Source organism: Primulina eburnea, chromosome 1, assembly GCF_022965805.1.
Source record: "Primulina eburnea isolate SZY01 chromosome 1, ASM2296580v1, whole genome shotgun sequence".
Taxonomy (NCBI): Eukaryota; Viridiplantae; Streptophyta; class Magnoliopsida; order Lamiales; family Gesneriaceae; genus Primulina; species Primulina eburnea.
In genome coordinates this window covers 4,763,808-4,785,185 of record NC_133101.1, presented here as the reverse complement: position 1 = coordinate 4,785,185, position 21,378 = coordinate 4,763,808, and the positions used below count along the sequence as shown (strand labels likewise).

The 21,378-nt window shown below is 35.9% G+C and overlaps 2 protein-coding genes across 3 annotated transcripts; both read left to right on the top strand.

Moving 5' to 3' along the window:
* The first annotated feature begins 9,262 nt into the window (after window positions 1-9,262).
* Window positions 9,263-11,721, top strand: LOC140823540 (ammonium transporter 1 member 2-like). Its single transcript, XM_073184943.1, has 3 exons — window positions 9,263-9,739; window positions 9,907-10,987; window positions 11,506-11,721. Exons 1-2 carry the CDS (start codon window positions 9,301-9,303, stop codon window positions 10,962-10,964), a joined length of 1,497 nt encoding a protein of 498 aa, XP_073041044.1. The 5' UTR covers window positions 9,263-9,300; the 3' UTR covers window positions 10,965-10,987; window positions 11,506-11,721.
* Window positions 11,722-14,181: 2,460 nt separating this feature from the next.
* Window positions 14,182-19,817, top strand: LOC140823529 (bifunctional TH2 protein, mitochondrial-like). 2 transcript variants are annotated; one of them, XM_073184922.1, is made up of 6 exons: window positions 14,182-14,798; window positions 15,624-15,732; window positions 15,830-16,120; window positions 16,241-16,664; window positions 16,782-17,048; window positions 19,170-19,817. In XM_073184922.1, exons 1-6 carry the CDS (start codon window positions 14,434-14,436, stop codon window positions 19,580-19,582), a joined length of 1,869 nt encoding a protein of 622 aa, XP_073041023.1. In that variant the 5' UTR covers window positions 14,182-14,433; the 3' UTR covers window positions 19,583-19,817. The 2 variants fall into 2 exon arrangements, with proteins under 2 accessions (XP_073041023.1, XP_073041033.1); XM_073184932.1 differs by lacking the exon at window positions 14,182-14,798 and adding an exon at window positions 14,885-15,508.
* The last annotated feature ends 1,561 nt before the right edge of the window (window positions 19,818-21,378 follow it).

Sequence of the window (21,378 nt, the reverse complement as noted above, 5' to 3'; positions counted from 1 at the left end):
CTTCTTTTCTTGTCCGGGAACGACAAATCCCTCGGGTTGTTCCATATAAATTTCCTCTTCCAGTTCTCCATTCAAGAATGCTGTCTTTACATCCATTTGGTGAATCTCTAGGTTATGCAATGCGGCAATAGCTATGAGAACACGAATGGATGTAATCCTAGTGACTGGAGAGTATGTGTCAAAGAAGTCGTATCCTTCTTTTTGTTTGAACCCTTTAGCCACCAAACGGGCTTTATATTTGTCAATAGATCCATCTTCTTTGTATTTCCTTTTAAGGATCCACTTGCATCCTAAAGGCTTACAACCCGGAGGGAGATCAGTCAACTCCCACGTATTATTATGCATGATGGATTCTATTTCAGAATTTATAGCTTTTTTCCAAAAAGAAGCTTCGGGATTGGATAGAGCTTCTTGAATAGTTCTTGGTTCATCATCTAACATGTAAGTCATAAAGTCAGGACCAAAGGACTTTTCAATTCTTGCTCTCTTTCCACGTCTTGGTTCTTCATTTATTTCTTTAGAATCAACACTAGATTCATAAGACCGTTTAGATGAACCTTCTTTTCTTTCCTTACAAGGAAAGTTGTTTTCAAAGAATATTGCATTCTTTGATTCCATAATTGTTCCTTCATTAATATCAGGAATCGTTGACTTATGCACCAAAAACCTATATGCACTACTATTATAGGCATATCCAATAAAAATGCAATCAATGGTTTTGGGTCCAATTTTAACTTGTTTTGGATTTGGTATCTCCACTTTAGCCAAACACCCCCACACTTTTAGGTATTTATAAGATGGTTTGTGACCCTTCCATAACTCATATGGAGTTTCATCTTTCCCTTTGTGTGGTATTTTATTAAGAATGTGGTTTGCAGATAATATAGCTTCCCCCCACAAGTTTTGAGGTAAGCCCGAATTTATCAACAACGCATTCATCATCTCCTTAAGAGTACGATTTTTACGTTCTGCAACTCCATTTGATTGAGGTGAGTATGGTGCTGTTGTTTGATGAATTATGCCAAAGTTAGTGCACAATTCTTCAAATGGAGCGACATACTCTCCACCTCTATCACTTCGAATCATTTTGATCTTTGAACTCAATTGATTCTCAACCTCATTCTTATAGTTTTTGAAAGCTTCTATAGCTTCATCTTTACTTTTCAATAAGTAGACGTAACAGAACCTTGTGCAATCATCAATGAATGTTATGAAGTACTTATTCCCACCTCGAGTTTGCACAAACTTTAAATCACATACGTCGGTGTGAATTAAATCAAGTGGATTCGTACTTCTTGTCACAGAATGAAATGGAGCTTTGGCCATCTTTGCTTCAACACAAATCTCACACTTATCTTGTGGATTTCTTTTAAATGCAGGTATTACATTTAAATTTGCAAGTCTTTGTAATGTGTTGAAGTTAACATGTCCTAATCTTTCATGCCATAAATTAGAACATTCAACCAAGTAAACAGAATCATAAACTTTATTCTTCGCCTCTTGGCGGTAAACATTCATTACATTCATTTTGAAGAGACCATTATCTTGGTACCCTTTTCCAACAAATACACCACTTTTGGTTAGGACAAACTTGTCCGATTCAAACACAAGTTTAAAACCCGCCTTACTCAACAAGGATCCCGAAACTAAATTCTTTCGAATGTCTGGCACATGCAGCACATTCAACAATGTTATCTCTTTGCCGGAGGTCATTTTCAATACCACCTTGCCAATTCCTACGACCTCAGATGTCGTAGAGTTTCCCATAAACAATTTCCTATCACTCACAGTAGTGTAGGATGAGAACATACTCTTTTCAGCACAAATGTGGCTAGTGGACCCGGTATCTACCCACCATTCCCTTAGATTATCCACCAAGTTGCTTTCAAACACAACCGCGGATAAATCAAGTGTTGATAGGTCTATCGGTACACTTCTTTCCTCGACGACATTGAATTGCTTTAGTTTCTGATTTCTGTTGTCTTTCCTTGGAAGACGACAGTCTTTGGCCATATGATTCGGTTTGCCACAATTGTAGCAAGTTCCTTTGAACTTTTTGGCCAGCCCTCGTTTCTTCTCATTTTGAGGGCGCTTTCTCTTGTGTGTGTTGCTAGATTCTGTCAGATTGGCCTTGGCCTCGGCCTCCATCGCCCTTTTCTGTGTTTTGGCTTCAGAAGATCGGCTATCTTCCTCAATACGAAGCCTCACAATAAGATCTTCAAGTTTCAACTCCTTGCGCTTGTGCTTAAGGTAGTTCTTGTAATCTTTCCACATCGGTGGCAATTTCTCAATGATAGCCGCCACTTGGAATGGTTCATTGATTTCCATTCCCTCTGCCAACAAGTCATGAATAATAATTTGAATTTGTTGTACCTGACTTATTACAGATTTGGAGTCCACCATTTTGAAGTCTAGAAATCTACCAACTACGAACTTTTTCACTCCTGCATCTTCTGTCTTGTACTTTTTCTCCAATGAATCCCACAATTCTTTGGCTGTCTTGACAGAGCAGTAGACACTGTAAAGCATGTCGTCAAGTCCGTTTAGGATGTAGTTGCGGCAGAGAAAGTCACTATGGTTCCATGCATCAAGAGCATTCCTTCGTTGCGAATCGGTATCATCCGCAGCAATGACAGGGGGTTCTTCCTTGAGGAATCGAGATAGGCTAAGTGTGGTGAGGTAGAAGAGCATTTTCTGCTGCCAACGTTTGAAGTCTGCACCATTAAACTTTGCAGGCTTCTCTCCATGAGCAGGAGCAGTAGGGACGGTAGGCATTGGTGCAGGAACAGTAGGAGGAGTCGACATTCTACAGAAACGAGAAGAGAATAAACAATAGAAATTTCGTCTTGCGATTGTTGTTACCTCTTCTCGTCGAATCTGAAATATGGGTCTTGAATCTCGAACAACAGCAGCAAAAGTATTAAGTCGAGGCAAGGATTCTCCTTTGTCCGCAAGATGAAATTGCCCGTATCAAAGTGCTATACGTTTCAAGCAATCGTCCCCAAGATACAACGACTTCAAATCAAAACTTTGCAGCACCACAAAGCCTTGATATCAGCGAACGAATTTATATGCAAGATATCTCAAGTATTTCGAAAAATTGAATGCAGCAAAATGACAAGAAGTAATGCAAGGCAAGATGATCAGCAGCCTTCGAAATGTGGTGATAGGATTTATTTATAGATGGTCACCGGACACAGAGGAGACACATTTCTCCAGACCGGATGCTTCGAAGAGACACCATTCTAGGCAAGGGATACATTGGTTGGGGCGAAAAACTGATGCCATGACCGCCAAAGGACGCGCGTTTTTCCAGAATCAGTGTTGCACGCGCAGCCGCGCGATACACTGTAATTGTGCAGCGCACGCACAGTGAGGCGCGCGCGAGAAGCTGCACGCCCTATTCTGGACGAATGCGCACATTCCAGTGACAAGCTCGCATCCGCGCGGGATGTGGCGCCCCCGCGCGGCCAGTTCTGTCCGAGTGCGCACCATGCACTCTTGTGTGCATCCATGTTGAGTTAACATTTAGTTTCCAAATAAATTTGGTCTAAAAAGATTAACTTTGGTCAAAGACCGCACCGCACCGACCCGACCCGAGACGAGACGAGCGCGCGCGCGTGTTTCACCGAGACACAGCCTATTAGCGTCTTCCCCCTTCTAAAAACTTCTGGTACCCCTTGGGGCCCAAACCCCTATTCAAACTTGGAGCTTATTAGGGACACTTCATTTGGTGATTTTCTCAATGTGGGACAAACCACATTTGAGACATCCCACTTCCCTTTACAACTCCTCACTCTTCCTCTTATTTCCTCTTCGGGAAAACTTCATTTATCCAACAATTTTGTATTTACAAAAATATCTAATAATATAATTTTCTTTTTATATAATTCAATCGCATATAATTAGCTGATTAAGTCGTAAAACACACTATAAGTTCTTATAAACTGAGTCGTATCTGTGCTCGATTGAGTCTGGGGCAAAAAATAAAAAAAAAACCATTTTATTGCGGAAAATAATTGTAAAAGTTCGCAAATAAAAATACAATGAGAAATATATAAATACATCATATGACCAGAAACAACGTATTATATTAATAATATGTTAATAAATACTTAAAATAATTACATAAATGATACTTGTGTATTTGTTTAAACATGAAAATATTTATCAAATCGATATACTCCAGTTGTCGGATCATTTATTTGTCATTCTACAATACTATAGTCCATTTAGTCTGTCAAATGACGTTGTTGATCATAAATATTTTTTATTAACTTTAATTTCGATAAACTTATTTTTTGCTGATGAGTTGTGAGTTGTGTGAGTAAAAAAATCTTATGGATAACATAATTATTTGAGAATAAATCATTCAGTGTCATCAAACAACACAAGTATTTGAGAATAAATAATTTAGTGTCATCAAACACTATAGAATATCACTTGGTTTAATTAATTTGTTGAATAAATGTCCCTTGTGACTCAAGATTATTGAATTTTCATATAATATTTCATCAAACTAGTTAAATACCCATTTTTAGTTTTTTTTTTCAAATTCAACAAAACCCAAAATTTTATTTATGTTCTTTAAATTGTTCAAACTGAACTTGAGAGAAAATCGAGATTAATCAATTATTAACAAAAATATTCAGATTGGTTTTTTATTTAATATTGAGTTAGATTTTTTTTATCGTGATATCATTTCAACATATAATTGTAATAATAATTTTGGGCCCCCTCTAAGGTCGGGCCCCGAGGCCGTGGTTTTTTAGCCTTACATAAGGTTCGACACTGCTTATAAATATATACTTTATTGAATTATGATGATTCGTGGATTTACCAAATAGTTAATATATTATTTAATTAATATAATTTCAGCATTATTGATACTTTTACAAGGATTATACTATATAATATCGATACGGATCATGTGCACTCTAGGACTAGAATTATGGCATAAATACAATTATCGAAAAAATGAGTTAAAATAAACTTTCAATTTTTTTTAATTATTCTAATTTTGTTTTTTAGTCAAAGACCTCTAATTATATTCTATACTTGATATTTCCAATACACCTTTCCAATAATTATCTAATTTAATAACCATTATACGATACATAAAATATTTTTTTAAAATTTACCTTGCAAGAAAGATAGATGAAATCGAAATTTTCCCCCTAATTCACGTTTTATGTTCTCTTTATTTGGTCTAAATATAAGATAATCTAATATCATGTGGTCTCTTATTTAATCCATATAATTTATGATAAAGAATAAAAACCAATAATTGCAGAAGTTTGTTAGAAGTATAGGGGATTGGTCGATATATTACTATATTATTAAATAATTATTACATTATTACCAAACATAGATTTGTCTAGATGTGAATGTGCCATAGTAAATATTAAATTATTTAATTTTGGAATCTAATGAATCCAAATTGTCAAAATTTGATCCTGGAACTCCTCTAGACATTATGTTGTAACGTCCCGAAAATCGGAAAGTCCACTTGAACCAAATACATACAAATTATTAAATTTGTTTGGTATTTTATTAAATTATCTTAAAGTATAAAAAGCACGTTTATTTTATTATTTGTTTTAAAGCATTAAATACATGTTTATTTCATAAATTAAGTTTTTAATTATTTTTATGCATTTTATGTATAATTCATGCATGATAGGATTTAATTCATGAAATTTTAGAAATTCATGCATTAGGGTTTCTAAGTGCATTTTACGTCCGAACGAGGAACGGAAACCGAAAAATTTTCAGGAAAATTATTTTATTAGGTGATTAATTTTTATTAATTATTATAAGGTGTTTTTAAGACTACTTTTCAAAAAATGAGATTTTATTGGGTATTTTTGCCAACATGATTTTTATTTTTAACGGTACGCAAATTTTATCGAATTGGTGGATTTTTAAGAGTTCGGCTAATATTTTCAAAATCTTTCAACACGAAATATTTTTCGGAGTGTGTTTGGATATAATGAGCCTATTTTTAAGCGTATTGGGTTTAAATATCTTTTTAACCTTTTAATTACATAATTTAAGGTCCATTAACCATTTGTTTATTATTTAATTAAACTCCTAAGCACCACTTAACCTAAACTTAAAACCCACCAGCCGACACGCTTTCAAAATTCATTATTTCATCGGTTTTATCAGTTACTGCTAAAGGCCCCATCGGTTTCCTCATGTCTTGCAAAGGAGTAATTCTCTCGGGCCCTTGTCTCATCCTTGCTCTTCAAATCACCAAGGCATGCTTTGTATCCTTCTCTCTGCATCATTCACGCCATTCTGTGTTATTACATGTGTGCTTGCATACGAAAAATGTTTAAACCCGTTGTTGCTTCGTTTATGCTCCGTCTTGTTCGTGAAAAACCATATTTTTATGCATTTAACTCACGTGTTGGATGTTTGAGTGCAAGGGGCTGCCGATCTAGGGTCCTAAGGAGCTGTTCATGTCGAGAGTTATGTTAGAATAACCTGAGAGAGCCTCGGTTCAGGTCTATGCAGGGGAAAGCCGTTCGTTCGGGCGCTAGTGCGCGCTTAAGGGTTAGATCGAGGATTTGTTGCTCTCGGCTGATCAAGGGGCGTCCTAGCTCTGGAACAGATCATAGAGGGTCTGAACCATGGCCTTGGGTGCTTCGAACGTGGCTGAGACGAGGTTAGGAGCCGCTTGAGTGTTGGGCGTTTGGGTGATGTCCGAGTGCACTTCGTAGGGAGCTAGCGGTCGTGTGTGCTGTGTTTGATGCATGGGGCTGTTGGCTTTGTTCTGTTGGGTCCCCTAGGGTCCGGTTTAGGTCCACAATAGGCTGGTTCATGGTTGGCATGATGGATTAGCTTGAGGCGTGGGTTTTGGGGGTAGAGGTGTGCATGAGGTGTTGAATTGGGATAGGACCAAGAGGTTGGCAAATTCTAGAAATTCCAGCCGTGGGTTTGGGAGCCTAATGACATCGTTTTAAGACCTGTTAAGTGTTGTTAAGATATGGTAAAAATTTAAGAAAGTTTCGGTTTAGTTTTGGTTTGATTCGGGTTAAAATCGGGACTCCGGTCCAAGTTTTTAAAACGAATTGGTTAAGTTATGAATTGGCTCGAGTTTACGTCTAGGAATACTTTTAAAAATGTTTTGGATTATTTTAAAGAGTTTGGTAAGCTTCGGGTAAATTTTAGAGATCCAGAGTTGAAATGATAATTTTTAGGTTTCCAAGGACAAAATGGTCATTTTGTACTCGAAGTGAGATTTTGGTCCTGGCAGCGCCATGAGCACAAATATATGATATATTAAATGTTTATGTATCATTTTTACGATTTTACGCAATTATGGTAAATACGTTGTATGCTTGATTTAAAGGAAAAGTTACACATATGCATGTTCTTATTAAGTGATGAAAATGATGATATTTTTGAAGGATGTGATTTGATTGTGACTGACGATGTATATGTATACGATGACATGAGATATGATGAGCTGAGGCCTGGGCTCAGTGGGCGGGTAATGATGTCGCTGATGTCCCCCGCCGCCGGGTACCACGATTTTATAGATGGATCCATCGAATAGAGCTGATACAAAAGTCACAATTAATGAACTGAATTCAATTAAAAGAAAATGTATACGTTTATGATGACATGAGATGACATGATTTAACACGTATATGCTGATATGATGATATATGCTTTGATTATTACCATGTTTTGACATGACACGTTTACGTATACGATTTTACTGCAGACATGAAATGTATGTTGATTATATTATTTTTCACTGCTGTGTGTTATGTATATTTACTTGTTATTACTGGTGTAGGTGTGTTGAGTCTTTAGACTCACTAGGCGTGTGTGATGCAGGTGAGCATTTTTATCAGAGGACCGGAGGTGCTGAAAACTGAGTAGGCAGGCGAGATGTTCAGTGACACGACCCGAGGACCATTATTTTTCCGCATATTTATTTATGAGATTGAGAGGAGTTAAATATTTTTATATGGATGATATTACGATTTTTATACGTTTACGTTGATTTTGGACGACGTTAGTTATTTTTAAACTGCGTTATTCTTGTTGGCAAATAAATACGATTATTTTTAAGTGTTACTTTGTAATTGTGAGCTTTAAAAAAAATATTTCCGCATTTTGAAACGAGTAGACGTTTCATATGTTGTACCTATCTCACATATAGGTGATCCGACGATGCTCCGCCAGATATAGATCATTTGACAGGACTTGTTTTTCAGGTCAATGAGATGTTATTTTTAAGATATTATCGTAAGAGTGTATTGAGAACGAATGTTTATCAATATATGCATTTTTAGATACACTATTGCGTATTGTCTTACAAATGTAATTAAAATTCCGTGTTTCAGATATGCATAATATGTGATGGATTTTCATTCGGAAAGAAGTCCTATCCCTCACTCTGATATAAATCGAGGGTTTAACCTGTATTTTTTTATCTGATAGACGATATTTGTTTTGATCTTTCTTCGTTCAACCAATATTTTTTTTATTAATTAATATATGTAAGAGAGAACAATATAAGAGTAAAATTGACATAATCCAAATTTTATATTTACCTTTAACATTATCTTTTCATGACATTTTTATTCGAAAGGACATACCAATATTGTTGTCTTAACTCTTAACTAATATTTTGAGCATCTTTTAAGAATAAATTTTTTTATCAAATGAAATTAAATCGTCCACAAAAATTATTATCATTAACCTAAAAAGTCGAGACTGAGCCCACACGTCGCTGTCACCCTTTACCATTGACTCCAACTAAGCTAATAAAAAATTACATATCAATATACACATATAAATTTATATAAAACGATCTCACCAGATAATTTAATAAAATAAATATTTTATTTAAGTCATTAATGAAAAATTATTATTTTTTATGTCAAAAATATTTCTTATTATTATAATATCGATAGAGTTGACTCAACCCACTAATATATTTATATATATAACAAATAGTTTTTTGCTTTATTTAACTTTAATATATAATATAATATTTTTAAAAATAAAATTAATTTTGTGTCGCATAAAATTCAAGCATTGATGGCCTATAAAATCTAATCCCAATTATTCATTTCCGCGAAACCAATCCACACACATATATATATATATATATGACAAATAGTTTTTTGCTTTATTTAACTTTAATAGATAATATAATTTTTTTAAAAATAAAATTAATTTTGTGTCACATAAAATTCAAGCATTGATTGCCTATAAAATCTAATCCCTATTATTCATTTCCACATAACCAATCCACACATTTCCAACGCAGCCATGGCTGATCCCTTGACCAGCTGCACGGCCAGTGACCTCCTCCCCCTCTTCAGCGGCTCCGCCAACGCCACTGCCGCCGCCGCCTTCATATGCAGCGGCTTCACAGCCGTCTCCGACAAGCTCTCCTCCGCCACATACGCCATAGACAACACTTACCTCCTGTTCTCCGCGTACCTAGTTTTCGCCATGCAGCTCGGCTTCGCCATGCTGTGCGCCGGCTCAGTCCGAGCCAAGAACACAATGAACATAATGCTCACAAATGTCCTCGACGCGGCGGCTGGTGGCCTGAGCTACTACCTGTTCGGCTTCGCCTTTGCTTTCGGCGGGCCCTCCAATGGGTTCATCGGCACACACTTCTTCGGGCTCAAGGAATTTCCCTCGACTACTGGGGATTACAGCTTCTTCCTTTACCAATGGGCTTTCGCCATTGCTGCAGCAGGTTTCTAACTTTATTTAATATAATTATGATAAATGCAATACAACCTTTTTTATTAGTTTAGTTATTGCCATTAATCACCAAAAGCAAATTGGGATTCTCATAGTTATATTGTTTTCATGGTTGGCTCATGAATTGACCATGTTGCACATATAATAATATGTTATTAGGTATCACCAGCGGGTCAATTGCAGAAAGGACACAATTTGTTGCATACCTAATATATTCATCATTCCTGACCGGTTTTGTGTACCCCGTCGTTTCGCACTGGTTCTGGTCTGGTGACGGTTGGGCCGGAGCCGCAAGAACTAGTGGCAGCCTTCTTTTTGGCTCGGGAGCCATCGATTTCGCCGGTTCAGGTGTGGTTCATATGGTTGGTGGTATTGCTGGTCTGTGGGGAGCCTACATAGAAGGTCCAAGAATCGGCCGGTTCGACCGGAGTGGACGGTCCGTCGCATTGCGTGGCCACAGCGCTTCATTAGTTGTGTTGGGGAGTTTCTTGCTCTGGTTCGGGTGGTACGGATTCAATCCCGGTTCGTTTTTAGTCATAAACAAGCCATACGGTACAAGGGGCTCGTATTACGGCCAGTGGAGCGCGGTCGGGAGGACAGCTGTCACGACGACATTGGCAGGGAGCACGGCGGCCCTTACCACCTTGTTTGGGAAGAGGCTTCTGGTTGGGCATTGGAATGTGACTGATGTGTGCAATGGTTTGTTAGGGGGATTGGCCGCGATCACGTCAGGATGCTCGGTGGTCGAGCCGTGGGCCGCGATCATATGCGGGTTCATCTCGGCTTGGGTGTTGATTGGGTTCAACATATTGGCTGAGAAACTCGAGTACGATGATCCACTGGAAGCAGCCCAACTGCATGGTGGGTGTGGTGCATGGGGACTACTATTCACCGGATTATTTGCCAAGAAGGCATATGTGTACGAGGTGTATCAGGGCAGTCCCGATAGGCCACACGGGTTGCTCATGGGCGGCGGAGGGAAGCTTTTGGCAGCTCAGATCATCCAGATTCTAGTAATAGCCGGATGGGTAAGTGTGACGATGGGGCCGCTATTCTTTGCTCTTCAGAAATTAGGGTTACTGCGGATTTCGAACGAAGCCGAGATGGCCGGAATGGATATGACTAGCCATGGGGGGATGGCTTATATTTACCACGACGAGGATGATGATGATTGGTGTGGGACTTGCAAAATATATGGTTCCATACCAATAAAATAAACAACGAATATCATTCGATTTAGGTACAGTTACATAGGATATGATAAGCCATGTGCACGTGTAGTGTGTATATACATACACGTGTGTGTGTATACACACACACACATGTAGTGTGTATATAAATACACGTGTGTATATAGACACACACATGTATATATATGCATGTGTGTATATATATATATATATATAGTGTATATATAAATATAAATATATATACAAATATACACACACACATGTATATATATATGCGTGTGTATATATAAATATAAATACATATACATATATATATATATTTTGTGTGTGTATATATATGTATCTATATATTTGTATGTACGTATGTATTTAATAAATATTTAACATTAATTTAAATGCATTTAAATTGGGGGTAATTAAGTCACTTGTAATATATTTTATCATTACATTAAAATTATCACACCTCTTACAAAGGATGTTTTATCCTTCTCAAAATTTATTTATCAATGAGATAAAGGGGATTATTTATCAATCTCACTCTTATCCCATGTACCAAACAATGCCTTAGTGTATAATACGTCCAAACAAGGAATATAGAAACATTCACGTTCACTCCCTAATTCATACACTTTTTAAAGAAAAATGTCTTTGGGACAACATATCCTCGGACAAAAAAAAACTTAAATGTATCGAAATAAAAACTCAAATTTGTACATTTTATATGGAAGATGACATATATCAAGAATTGAGCAAGGAAATTAAAGTTATTAGAAAGAATTATTAATTTGTTGACTATATTTATTGTTACACTAGTTGATCCGATCTATAAGTATCACGAAAAATAATACTTTTGATATAAAAAATGATACATTTTATCAGTTGAGTCAGTCAGAGATATTTTTTACAAAACGGACGGTCTGACAATAGTATTGTATAATTTATTTTATTTTTAGACTTTTATACTTCTTAGAACTTGAAAGTTTACGTATTTATTATTTAATTTTGCATGTTTATTTGTTATTTAATCTATTAATTTAATTTGATATAATTAAAATTATAATAAAATAAAATTTTTTCACACATAATCTTGTACTAAACCTACTTAAAAATTTAAAATTTGACTGTGACAGCTTCGTCATTTTTCAACCTGTTTAGAACCTCAATAAACTCTAAGGTCCATCTCCAACCAAAAAATCTATTTTGGTGTAAATTTTACGCGAAAATAGTGTGATTTCTGCACCAAATACAACATCCATCTCCAACCCAATTACTTCAAATCTTACACCAAAAAGAATATTCTCGGAATATTCATTTACTTTACATATATTAATTATTATATTTTATTTAATATATTTAAATAATGTTCATCTTCGATAATCATATTGTACATTATGATACATGATTTCATTATGTCGTGTAAATGACGTTTCTTCCAACCACGTGCTGGAGATGCCACAATTGCAAATCGTGATTGAAGAACGCCAAATGCGCGTTCCACGTCTTTTCTACAAGATTCTTGTTTCATTGCAAAATATTTCTTTTTCGGACCCCTTGGATCATGAATACTTTGCACAATACTTGATCATTTCGGATAAATACCATCAGCTAAATAATATCCCATATCATATTCTTTTTGTCCAATTCTATAATGAGCAGTAGGAGCAATACCTTGTGCAAGATTGGAAAATATATCGGACGCCTCCAAAACATTTATGTCATTATTAGATCCGAGCATATCAAAATATGTATGTTATATCCAAAGATCGTAATCAGCTACTGCTTCTAAAATGATTGTTGGAGAACCAATACGACCTGCATATTGACCCGTACAAGCCGTGGGGCAATTTTTCTACTTCCAATGCATACAGTCGAGACTTCCCACATCCCCGTGAATCCTCGTTGTTCACCAATATACAGTAGTCTGGCAACATCATTGGATGTAGGTGATCTCAAGTATCGTTCCACAAAAACTTCCACTATAGTCCGACAAAACCATTGCATACACTCAATTGCAGTAGATTCTCCAATTTTGATATATTCAACAGTAGCATCTGCGGGTAAAACTTATGCTAGAATTCACAACGCGACTGTCGTTTTTTGAATAGTCGATTGACCAAGTCGCCCCACACCATCATTTCGTTGTGTGAAACAAGCATCATGATCCTTTACCGCATCAACGATACGAAGGAACAAATTTCGAGACGTTCGAAATCGTCTTCGAAACATTGCTTCATTATATGTTGGATTCTCAGCAAAGTAATCATTGAACAGATTTATGACTACGTGACCTGGAATTGAACTCCTGTGTGTTCCTTGCTCTTGTTGGATGATGTACGCAACAACCAACTCTTAGTATTGAGATATAACATTTAAAATTGCTTTTCTTTTGTTTTCAAAATGGTCAACAACATTTATACAATCGTTTTGTGTTTCATCTTCATTTTCTGATAATGAAGATGATCTAGAAGATGATGCATGAGATTGGAAATGAGAATTCATTTTCAAGATAGTGAGAATGTAAAATGTGTGGACGAGAAAAAATTATGCAAAAAAGAGAAAGACATGGACAACAAGATATTGACACGTTTGGAAAATATTTGGGTGATTTTGGAGGATCCGGATCAAATTTACCAGATTATTGATTATCTAGTTTGTTTATCTTCTAAATGTATTTTTCTTTCGATTATTGTCTTTGTATTTGTATTTGTATTTGAATTATGTGTTTCAAGTTGCATTTGTATTTCAGTTATCTTTTTCAATTTAGTTATGGATTGTATTGTTATATTAATTTTTTGTATTTGTATTTGTATTAAATTATATTAATTAAAAATTATTAAATCAAAATAGTTTCTAAATATTAATAATTAACATAAATAAATAAATATTTTAAAAATCAACAATTAGTTTTTTAAAATTTTTATGATTAAATATCTAATTATTAAAATAATAAAATAAATATTATACTATTATTTTACAATATTTATAATTTTAATACAAATATTTATAATAAATACACATTAAAAAAAATAAAATAAAAAAAGACCTTGGCGCAGGGGAAGGGGGCTGCGCTATTCCCATTGGAAGAATTAAATCTGCACCAAAATGGTGTTTTTGGTGCAGTGTGGAGTTGCTCTCATACGGAAGGAGTTGCTCTCATTCCGTAAATAGTTAAAAAAATAAAATAACACTAAAAATAAAATATTTCAAATTACTTAGAATATTTAATGGGTATATGGGCTGATAGAACTTTAAATCAAATCCTAAAATTAAATGGGCTTGATCCACCAAAGTTAAATGGGCTATCAATCCAAGCCCAAAATGTTCCCATTTATTATTAAATTAATACAGAGGAGTCTACAATCTACTCTCTCCTGGCCCCGTTTACTCTCCTTTACCACCGTCCGACGCCGACGCCGACGCCGACGCCGACGCCGAGTTAATAACCGCATGACAGAAGCTTAACTGAATCAAAGATTAGATAAAAATTTCAATTTTGATGCAAAAGCTGTGGCATTTTCCTAAAACCGCATCGCTGATTCATAACTATTTCTTCTCAAGGCCGTCATCCATTTCTTCTACTCTTTTCCAATTTTCCATATTCGTCTCCTGCATCCGGTCGTACGAATTAGTATCAACCGTCAGGCGCTTCAGCGATATCCCGATGGCATCTTCGGCGACGGTGTTGCCGCCGCCGATTGATGAGTGCTTGGGCAGAAGATTCTGGATCAAGTATACAAATGTGTGGAGACAGGCCATGTACACTCCTTTCGTGGTTTCTTTGGCAGCCGGAAACCTGAAACTCGATAGTTTTCGCCATTATATTGCGCAGGACGTTTATTTTCTCCGCACCTTCGCGAAAGTGTTAGTGATTGTTAATATCTTTGATTGATTCTCACGTTTCTTCTTTTCGTTACTTGGTTCTGTCGTGATGATGGAGTTTTTTATTTATGATGATGTTTTCTGTGGCTGTTTTACTGGTGGACGAAATGCGGTAGGAAAATTTTGGTTTCTCTTATTTTTTTCTATTTTAATTTCTTTTCATTTCGGTGATATACTGTATGTTTCGGTTATGATTATGAATTTGAAACTGTTTTTCTATAGGTAGTGGATAAATTTTCATCTTAATTGTTGCTCCAATTCATCACATATCCTTAACCCCTTGTACATGACTGTGACGGTGACTTCTATGAGAGCCCCCTTCATAAGGTTGTGACTAATCACATGCAAGTCATTATCATTTCTTGATCTTGATTTCTTTCTGTTGCTGGTGATATTGCTCATCCTGAAAAGTTCTGTAAAACGGTTGTACATAAGCTGTTGACAGAAGAGAATACGCGCTAATGTTTTCTTTCTTAGGGAATAATTAAAGAAACACCGTAGCCATGTGAGATCCATTTACATATCCAAAATTTCAGCCTATTGACACCACCCTATGACACAAATGTGGCAAGAATGGTTTTCTATGTTCTAGTCAACCTATGTAATTTCCCCTTTTGAAATCAAATGGAATTGTTCGTGTTTTCAATTCCAAAGTATAATATTCTATCAAATACAAGCATTGTCCTCTAAAGGTTTATTTTATTGTAATGTAGCTTTTGTTTCTTGTCTCACCATGCTCCTTTTTTATTTATGTATCTGTGAAGTAAAAATGCTAGGATTTTGATGTTGACTCTGAACTTTGTTCAGATATGAAATGGCTGAGGAGTGTGCGGATGATGATGATGCAAAAGTTGGGATTCACCAACTGCGACAGAGTGTTTTAGAAGAGCTCAAAATGCATGATTCCATTGTAAAAGTGAGTGTTAGAAATACGCTGTGGAATGTGTGCATGATTCATTATGTTACTTGCTGACGATTCCCATTGTAATGACCATTGACGCTGGATTATGCAGGAGTGGGGTGTTGACCTGTCCAAAGACAGTTCGCCAAATGCTGCTACTGTTAAATATACAGATTTTTTGCTGGCAACAGCTGCAGGAAAGGTTGGAGTAGTAAAAGCTCCTGGTAAATTAGCTACTCCTTTTGAGAAGACAAAATTGGCAGCTTATGCTCTTGGTGCTATGACACCTTGTATGAGTCTTTATGCGTTTCTGGGTAAGGAGTTGCAGGCATGCCTTGATCCTAGTGAAGACACTCATCCATATAGAAAATGGATCAAGAGTTATTCCTCCGATGAGTTTCAGGTATGTGTTGCAAATGAGAAACCCAGCTTAGCTCATGGGTTCTCAAAGTGAAATTTTATCCATCAGAGCATAAGAAATGCATGTTGGTCTCATAGGTCTGTTTCTCTTCTTCACATATAGGCGTCAGCTTTGCAAACAGTGGACTTGCTGGAGAAATTGAGTGTGTCTTTAACAGGGGAAGAGCTTGACATCATTGAAAAGCTATATCTTCAAGCTATGAAACTTGAAATAGAGTTTTTCCTTGCTCAGCCACTTAATCAGAAAACTGTTGTTCCATTGGCCAGAGAGCACAATCCCGCAGAACATTGCCTCATGTTATTTTCAGATTTTGATCTTACCTGTTCTGTTGTGGATTCATCTGCCATTTTGGCTGAAATAGCAATTATCACAACCTTGAAATGGGTTCAAAATCAACCCAATGAATCAGAAAATCAGCTTGTTCGCATGTCTTCAGTAGACATGAGGGGCACATGGGCAGATCTTTCAAAGCAATATACCGAAGATTATGAACAATGTATCGAAGAAATTTTGCAGTGTAACAAAGGTCCGCTCATGTTTTTTTCTAAACGACAATATTAATGCTCATGTGAATTGTCATCTAAATTGGTGTGATTGTGTGATTGAGATGACTCATGCTTGGCTAACATACCTTGCTTTGCAGAGGAAAAATTCAATTATGAAGGCCTGCGTAAAGCACTTGGTGACCTTTCAGATTTTGAGAAAAAAGCAAATTTGAGGGTGATAGATGCTGGAGTGCTCAAGGGTCTCAATGTCGAAGACATCAAACGAACTGGAGAACGCCTGATTCTCCAAGATGGTTGCACCAGCTTCTTCCAGACCGCGATTAGTGATGAAAATTTGAACACAAAAGTCCATGTTCTTTCCTATTGCTGGTGTAGCGATCTCATCAAGTCTGCTTTTTCTTCAGGTGCCTTGTTTGTCCAGTTGCATTGCATTGCTAAAACCAACTAATATCTCCTTTCAATTATGCTGACTGAATACTTGTATGTTTGCATGTCTAGAATTGATTCTGAGTTTTCCATATTAACCAAGGCATCTCACCCTCAATCATCAAATTAAAGAAGTCATACTTACAGCTGCCGGTTTCCTATAATTTATGGCATTAATGAAAGATGTAATCTGTCAAGATCTTAAAAATGTTAGGATTCTGAGCTATGCAGTGTGTAAATTTTGATGTTCTTTTTTTAATTTTAATTTATCCAACTATCAGAGAAAAGTCTCTCTTCGTATTAGCCTGTTATTTTATCTTCCATAATACCAATGCCATCCTTGAATTTCTATCATCTTATGCTGAACAATACTTATATGTATGTACTCAATTGTTATACGGACAGCGTCAATATGAACTTGATTTTGTAGTATTATTGTAATTGAATCATATAAATTCTGAAGTTTGATGCAGTAACAAGTTCAGTTATATTTTGGTTTTTGGGTATTATTGTGTTTTTTCCATTTAATTTTCTCCAAGTAAAATTCTTCTTTCCTTGGATGAAACATCTTTGATGAAACTAACCAAAATTTTTTATTGAATGAAACTGCATCATGATCAAGGATGTGGTGAAAATCTTGTGAATTCTATACATGCTAATCTTAGGTAATTAGAAATTAAAATATATGGGGAGCATTGTGAAACCAGATGGAAAAGTTAAGTTTGGGACAATCATTCTAGGTGATTGTGAGAATAGGGGGATGCTGGTCAGAGAGATTGAAGCATGTTGTATCCTATCACTTCTTGTCCTAGTTGAAGGAACCAAAAATGTGGAACAAGTGACTTGCATTAAGAACCCATTTAAGACATTTTATTGTACTCAAGAATTGTGGCCCACATTTGGTAGTTGTGATTATAATTATTGATTAAGATGTTTTACACGCACAACGAAGATTAGGTGTTGGCCGGGTGCAATCATCTTTAGCGTAATTTCTTTACCAAGCGGGCCTTCCTTATTATTGGAGTAGTATAATCAAGTGAAACCTCGCTTACCTATTTCACTGATGCGCTCTTCTGAGAATTGTACTTTTCTCATGAAGACAAACTTCCTGGTCCTTTCTTCTGGATCAGATCATTAAAGTTCCATACATCCAACTTATTTTCAGCTTCATAAATTGGTTTGCCGGGATACTAGGAATTAGCAAGTGTTAGAATGAGTTAGTCAATTTGACAGGTTAGATCCCCTACGGCCTCATAAAATCAGTTGCATGATTCTCTCGTAATCGACATGGTTTAGATACGAACTCTTGCAGTCAATCCATGGTCTATGGCTTGTTCTACCTGTCCATCTCTGCCATAAAGTACCTTAACGATAGTTTTAATACAATTTTGAACATTCCACTCTGTCTATTCGCCTCGTCAATTAAGTAGGCCTCAACATGCCATTAAATGCTTAAGTTTACATGGACAGACTGTAACTACTGAATGCTGTAGATTCTGCCGAAACGAACATTGTATGGGGTTTCATTCAATCATTTGTGCAATTTTGGATAAATGAAGATTCTTATGGCCTACTTTTAAGGCGCAAGTTGCCTACAACTTTGTATAGCGCTGTTGTATGTATTGTCTACCCTATTGATTAAATTAGTGGTTGGATAACAAAGTCGAGGAAGTAATGGAAAGTGAGTACCTATAATAGGTCCATAGACTTACCCGCCAAAGATATGGTTATATATCATTTTTTGATAATCGATTTTTTTTTTCCAAATTTGATGTACAATAAGAGAATATTAAATGAGTGTCATGTTCAAGTACTGATATGTCAATTACTATACAGGCCTTGGTGTTGCAACATATAAAAGCTGATCTACTTAGATTGTTTTTGGACTTTTATTAGCTTCTACTGCCTGAAGATACCCTTTTTGAAATTCTTTTTCCTTTTAGGTTTGCTGTGTTTCATGGAAAAACTAATAAAATTAAGTGCATGTGAGAAGTGTTTCTTGTTTTTTTTTAATCTTGTTATTAGTTATTGAAGCTTAGGGCTTGACTTCCACATACAATATCTATTTAATATGCTGAATTTTGTTTCATTTCAAGCAGGTGGTTTAGATACTGTGCATATACATGCAAATGAGTTTGTCTATGAGAACTCTTTGTCCACTGGCGAAATTGTTAAGAAGGTTGAGTCTCCCATTGACAAGGTTCAAGCTTTTACTGATATTTTGCAGAACTCCAGCAAGGATAAAAAGTATCTGACCATATATATTGGAGATTCAGTGGGTGACTTGCTCTGCTTGCTTGAGGCAGACATTGGTATTGTGATAGGCTCGAGTTCAAGTCTGAGAAGAGTGGGAACTCACTTTGGTGTTTCTTTTATTCCTTTATTTCCAGGTGTGATCAAGAAGCAGAAACAGTGTGTTGAGGAGAGCTTATCAAATTGGGAGGGTTTATCGGGAGTTCTGTACACAGTGTCTAGCTGGTCAGAAATTTGTGCTTTTGTTCTGGGGTCTTAAAAGCTTTTGCTGTTGTGTACCATCAAATTCTTGATAATTAGCTGATACAATTCGAGTAGATGTTAATACAGTAGATACTCATACAAGATTGGTGGCTGTTTTTGCTGCGGGCCATGGATCAGTGTTGTTCCCTTCGATTTTCTACAGGATCTTCTATTAATCGATCCGTTCTTTTGTTCCCTTCGTTATGATACTGGGAGTTTCGCAAAGAAATTAAATGCATCTTTTAGCCAAAGTTTTTTTATGTATGTTTTCCTCATCTATCCATGTTTTCTGTCCTATCCTTCACACGTATCTCATTTCCATGCTTTGATTTTTCTCTTGCTTTTGTTTAAATCCTTCTTCAGATATATAGAGGAAGGAAGTCATATTTAGCAGGTGCCGGTGCGAGTTCCTTTTTCTAGTAACTTTCTTGTGAACATTTTTCTGCGTGTTTCTTCTCAATTAATAATCTGAATCTGCTAAAGCTTTGTCTGCTGATTTCTTTTACATCTGAAGTACTTAAGTTTATTCATTTACTAAATTACACGTTTCATTCTGGGTGGTAAGTGTACTTGCTTTTGTCCAGCTTGGGCAGAGCTTTGGATATAATTTGTCCAGTTATACAAAATCTAATGAGATATTTATGTTATTATTATTACATTAATAATTGAATGACGAAAGGGTATCGATTTATTTACTAGCATCCAATTAGTTAAATCATTTGCAAGGATAATTCCTGGCCTTGGAATCTTGTATGAAATTAGGATGAATCCAATAAGATTTGTTCTGTGATATTAATTTTAAATTCCCTTTGTGCTTGTCGAAAAGTTGGTAATTGATGGGAATTGGTGGTTGACTTGGCGGGATCCCCCAATGATTTTGTTCTTTAATGGATAAAAGAGTAAAGCCTGTTTGGCTTCCTAATGTGGTCACCATCGCTCGATGACCACAAGTTTATGCATGTCTTTAGTAACAATTGTTCTTTAATTACATGAACAAAACGTCCAGAGTAGACACTGGGTGCGTTTGGCCACTTTATATTAATGTTAACTAAGGGTGCGTTTGGCACTATAGCTTCGGGTCGTTCTGATAGAGCAAGTTGTTGGTCATTCATGTTTTGTAATTTTTTGAGAACACAAGGGAGAATGCAGTTCAGTCTCATGGAATTTTATTGGTAGATTATCTATCTATCTATCTTATTAAGTCGTATACTTGTTCAATATTAACTTGTGAGTTTAACGACAGGATCCATAAGGTTTTGAGTCCACTATCTACCCATAGTTAAATAAATAAACAAAGAAATAACAAAAGATGCTAATTAAGAATTCATTGTTACAAACTATCACCATTTGGTGAAATGCGGTGAAATGTCATAAATCTTTTTTTAAAAAAGAAGATGGTTCGACTTTACGTAAAAGCGAAAAAATCCTCCACGATCACAACATCAAGTATCGTAAGAACTGAAAAAACTTTTCTTAAATTCCTCGTAAAATACATGGCTTTTCTAATCCCCACTTGTTAATTTCTTTAATCTGATCCAAAGTATCCCATGTTATATAATCCAAAAACAAAGACAATATGTTAAAAAAAAACATAGACAATAATTATAATAAAAACAAATTTTCACTCACTATAAGGCAAAAGTAGGCCCTTCTATTTTATGTACGTTTGCATGTTTTTAACCTTTTACAACCTTTGAACTTAGGCTTTGTTTCATTTTCTACAATGAAGGAACTAAGCAAACACTTGATCTCCACTATAAGTACCATACATCCACATTCCAAATCTCTTACTCCTTTTTCTTCTTCCTCTCT

Excerpts from the sequence above, each read along its gene's own strand:
- LOC140823529 (XM_073184922.1), top strand. The coding sequence starts at position 14,434 with ATGCAAAAGCTGTGGCATTTTCCTAAAACCGCATCGCTGATTCATAAC. Across the intron at positions 16,665-16,781 it reads AATTTTGCAGTGTAACAAAG|AGGAAAAATTCAATTATGAA; the intron begins GTCCGCTCATGT and ends CTTGCTTTGCAG. Across the intron at positions 17,049-19,169 it reads CAAGTCTGCTTTTTCTTCAG|GTGGTTTAGATACTGTGCAT; the intron begins GTGCCTTGTTTG and ends CATTTCAAGCAG.
- LOC140823540 (XM_073184943.1), top strand. The coding sequence starts at position 9,301 with ATGGCTGATCCCTTGACCAGCTGCACGGCCAGTGACCTCCTCCCCCTC. Across the intron at positions 9,740-9,906 it reads TTTCGCCATTGCTGCAGCAG|GTATCACCAGCGGGTCAATT; the intron begins GTTTCTAACTTT and ends ATATGTTATTAG.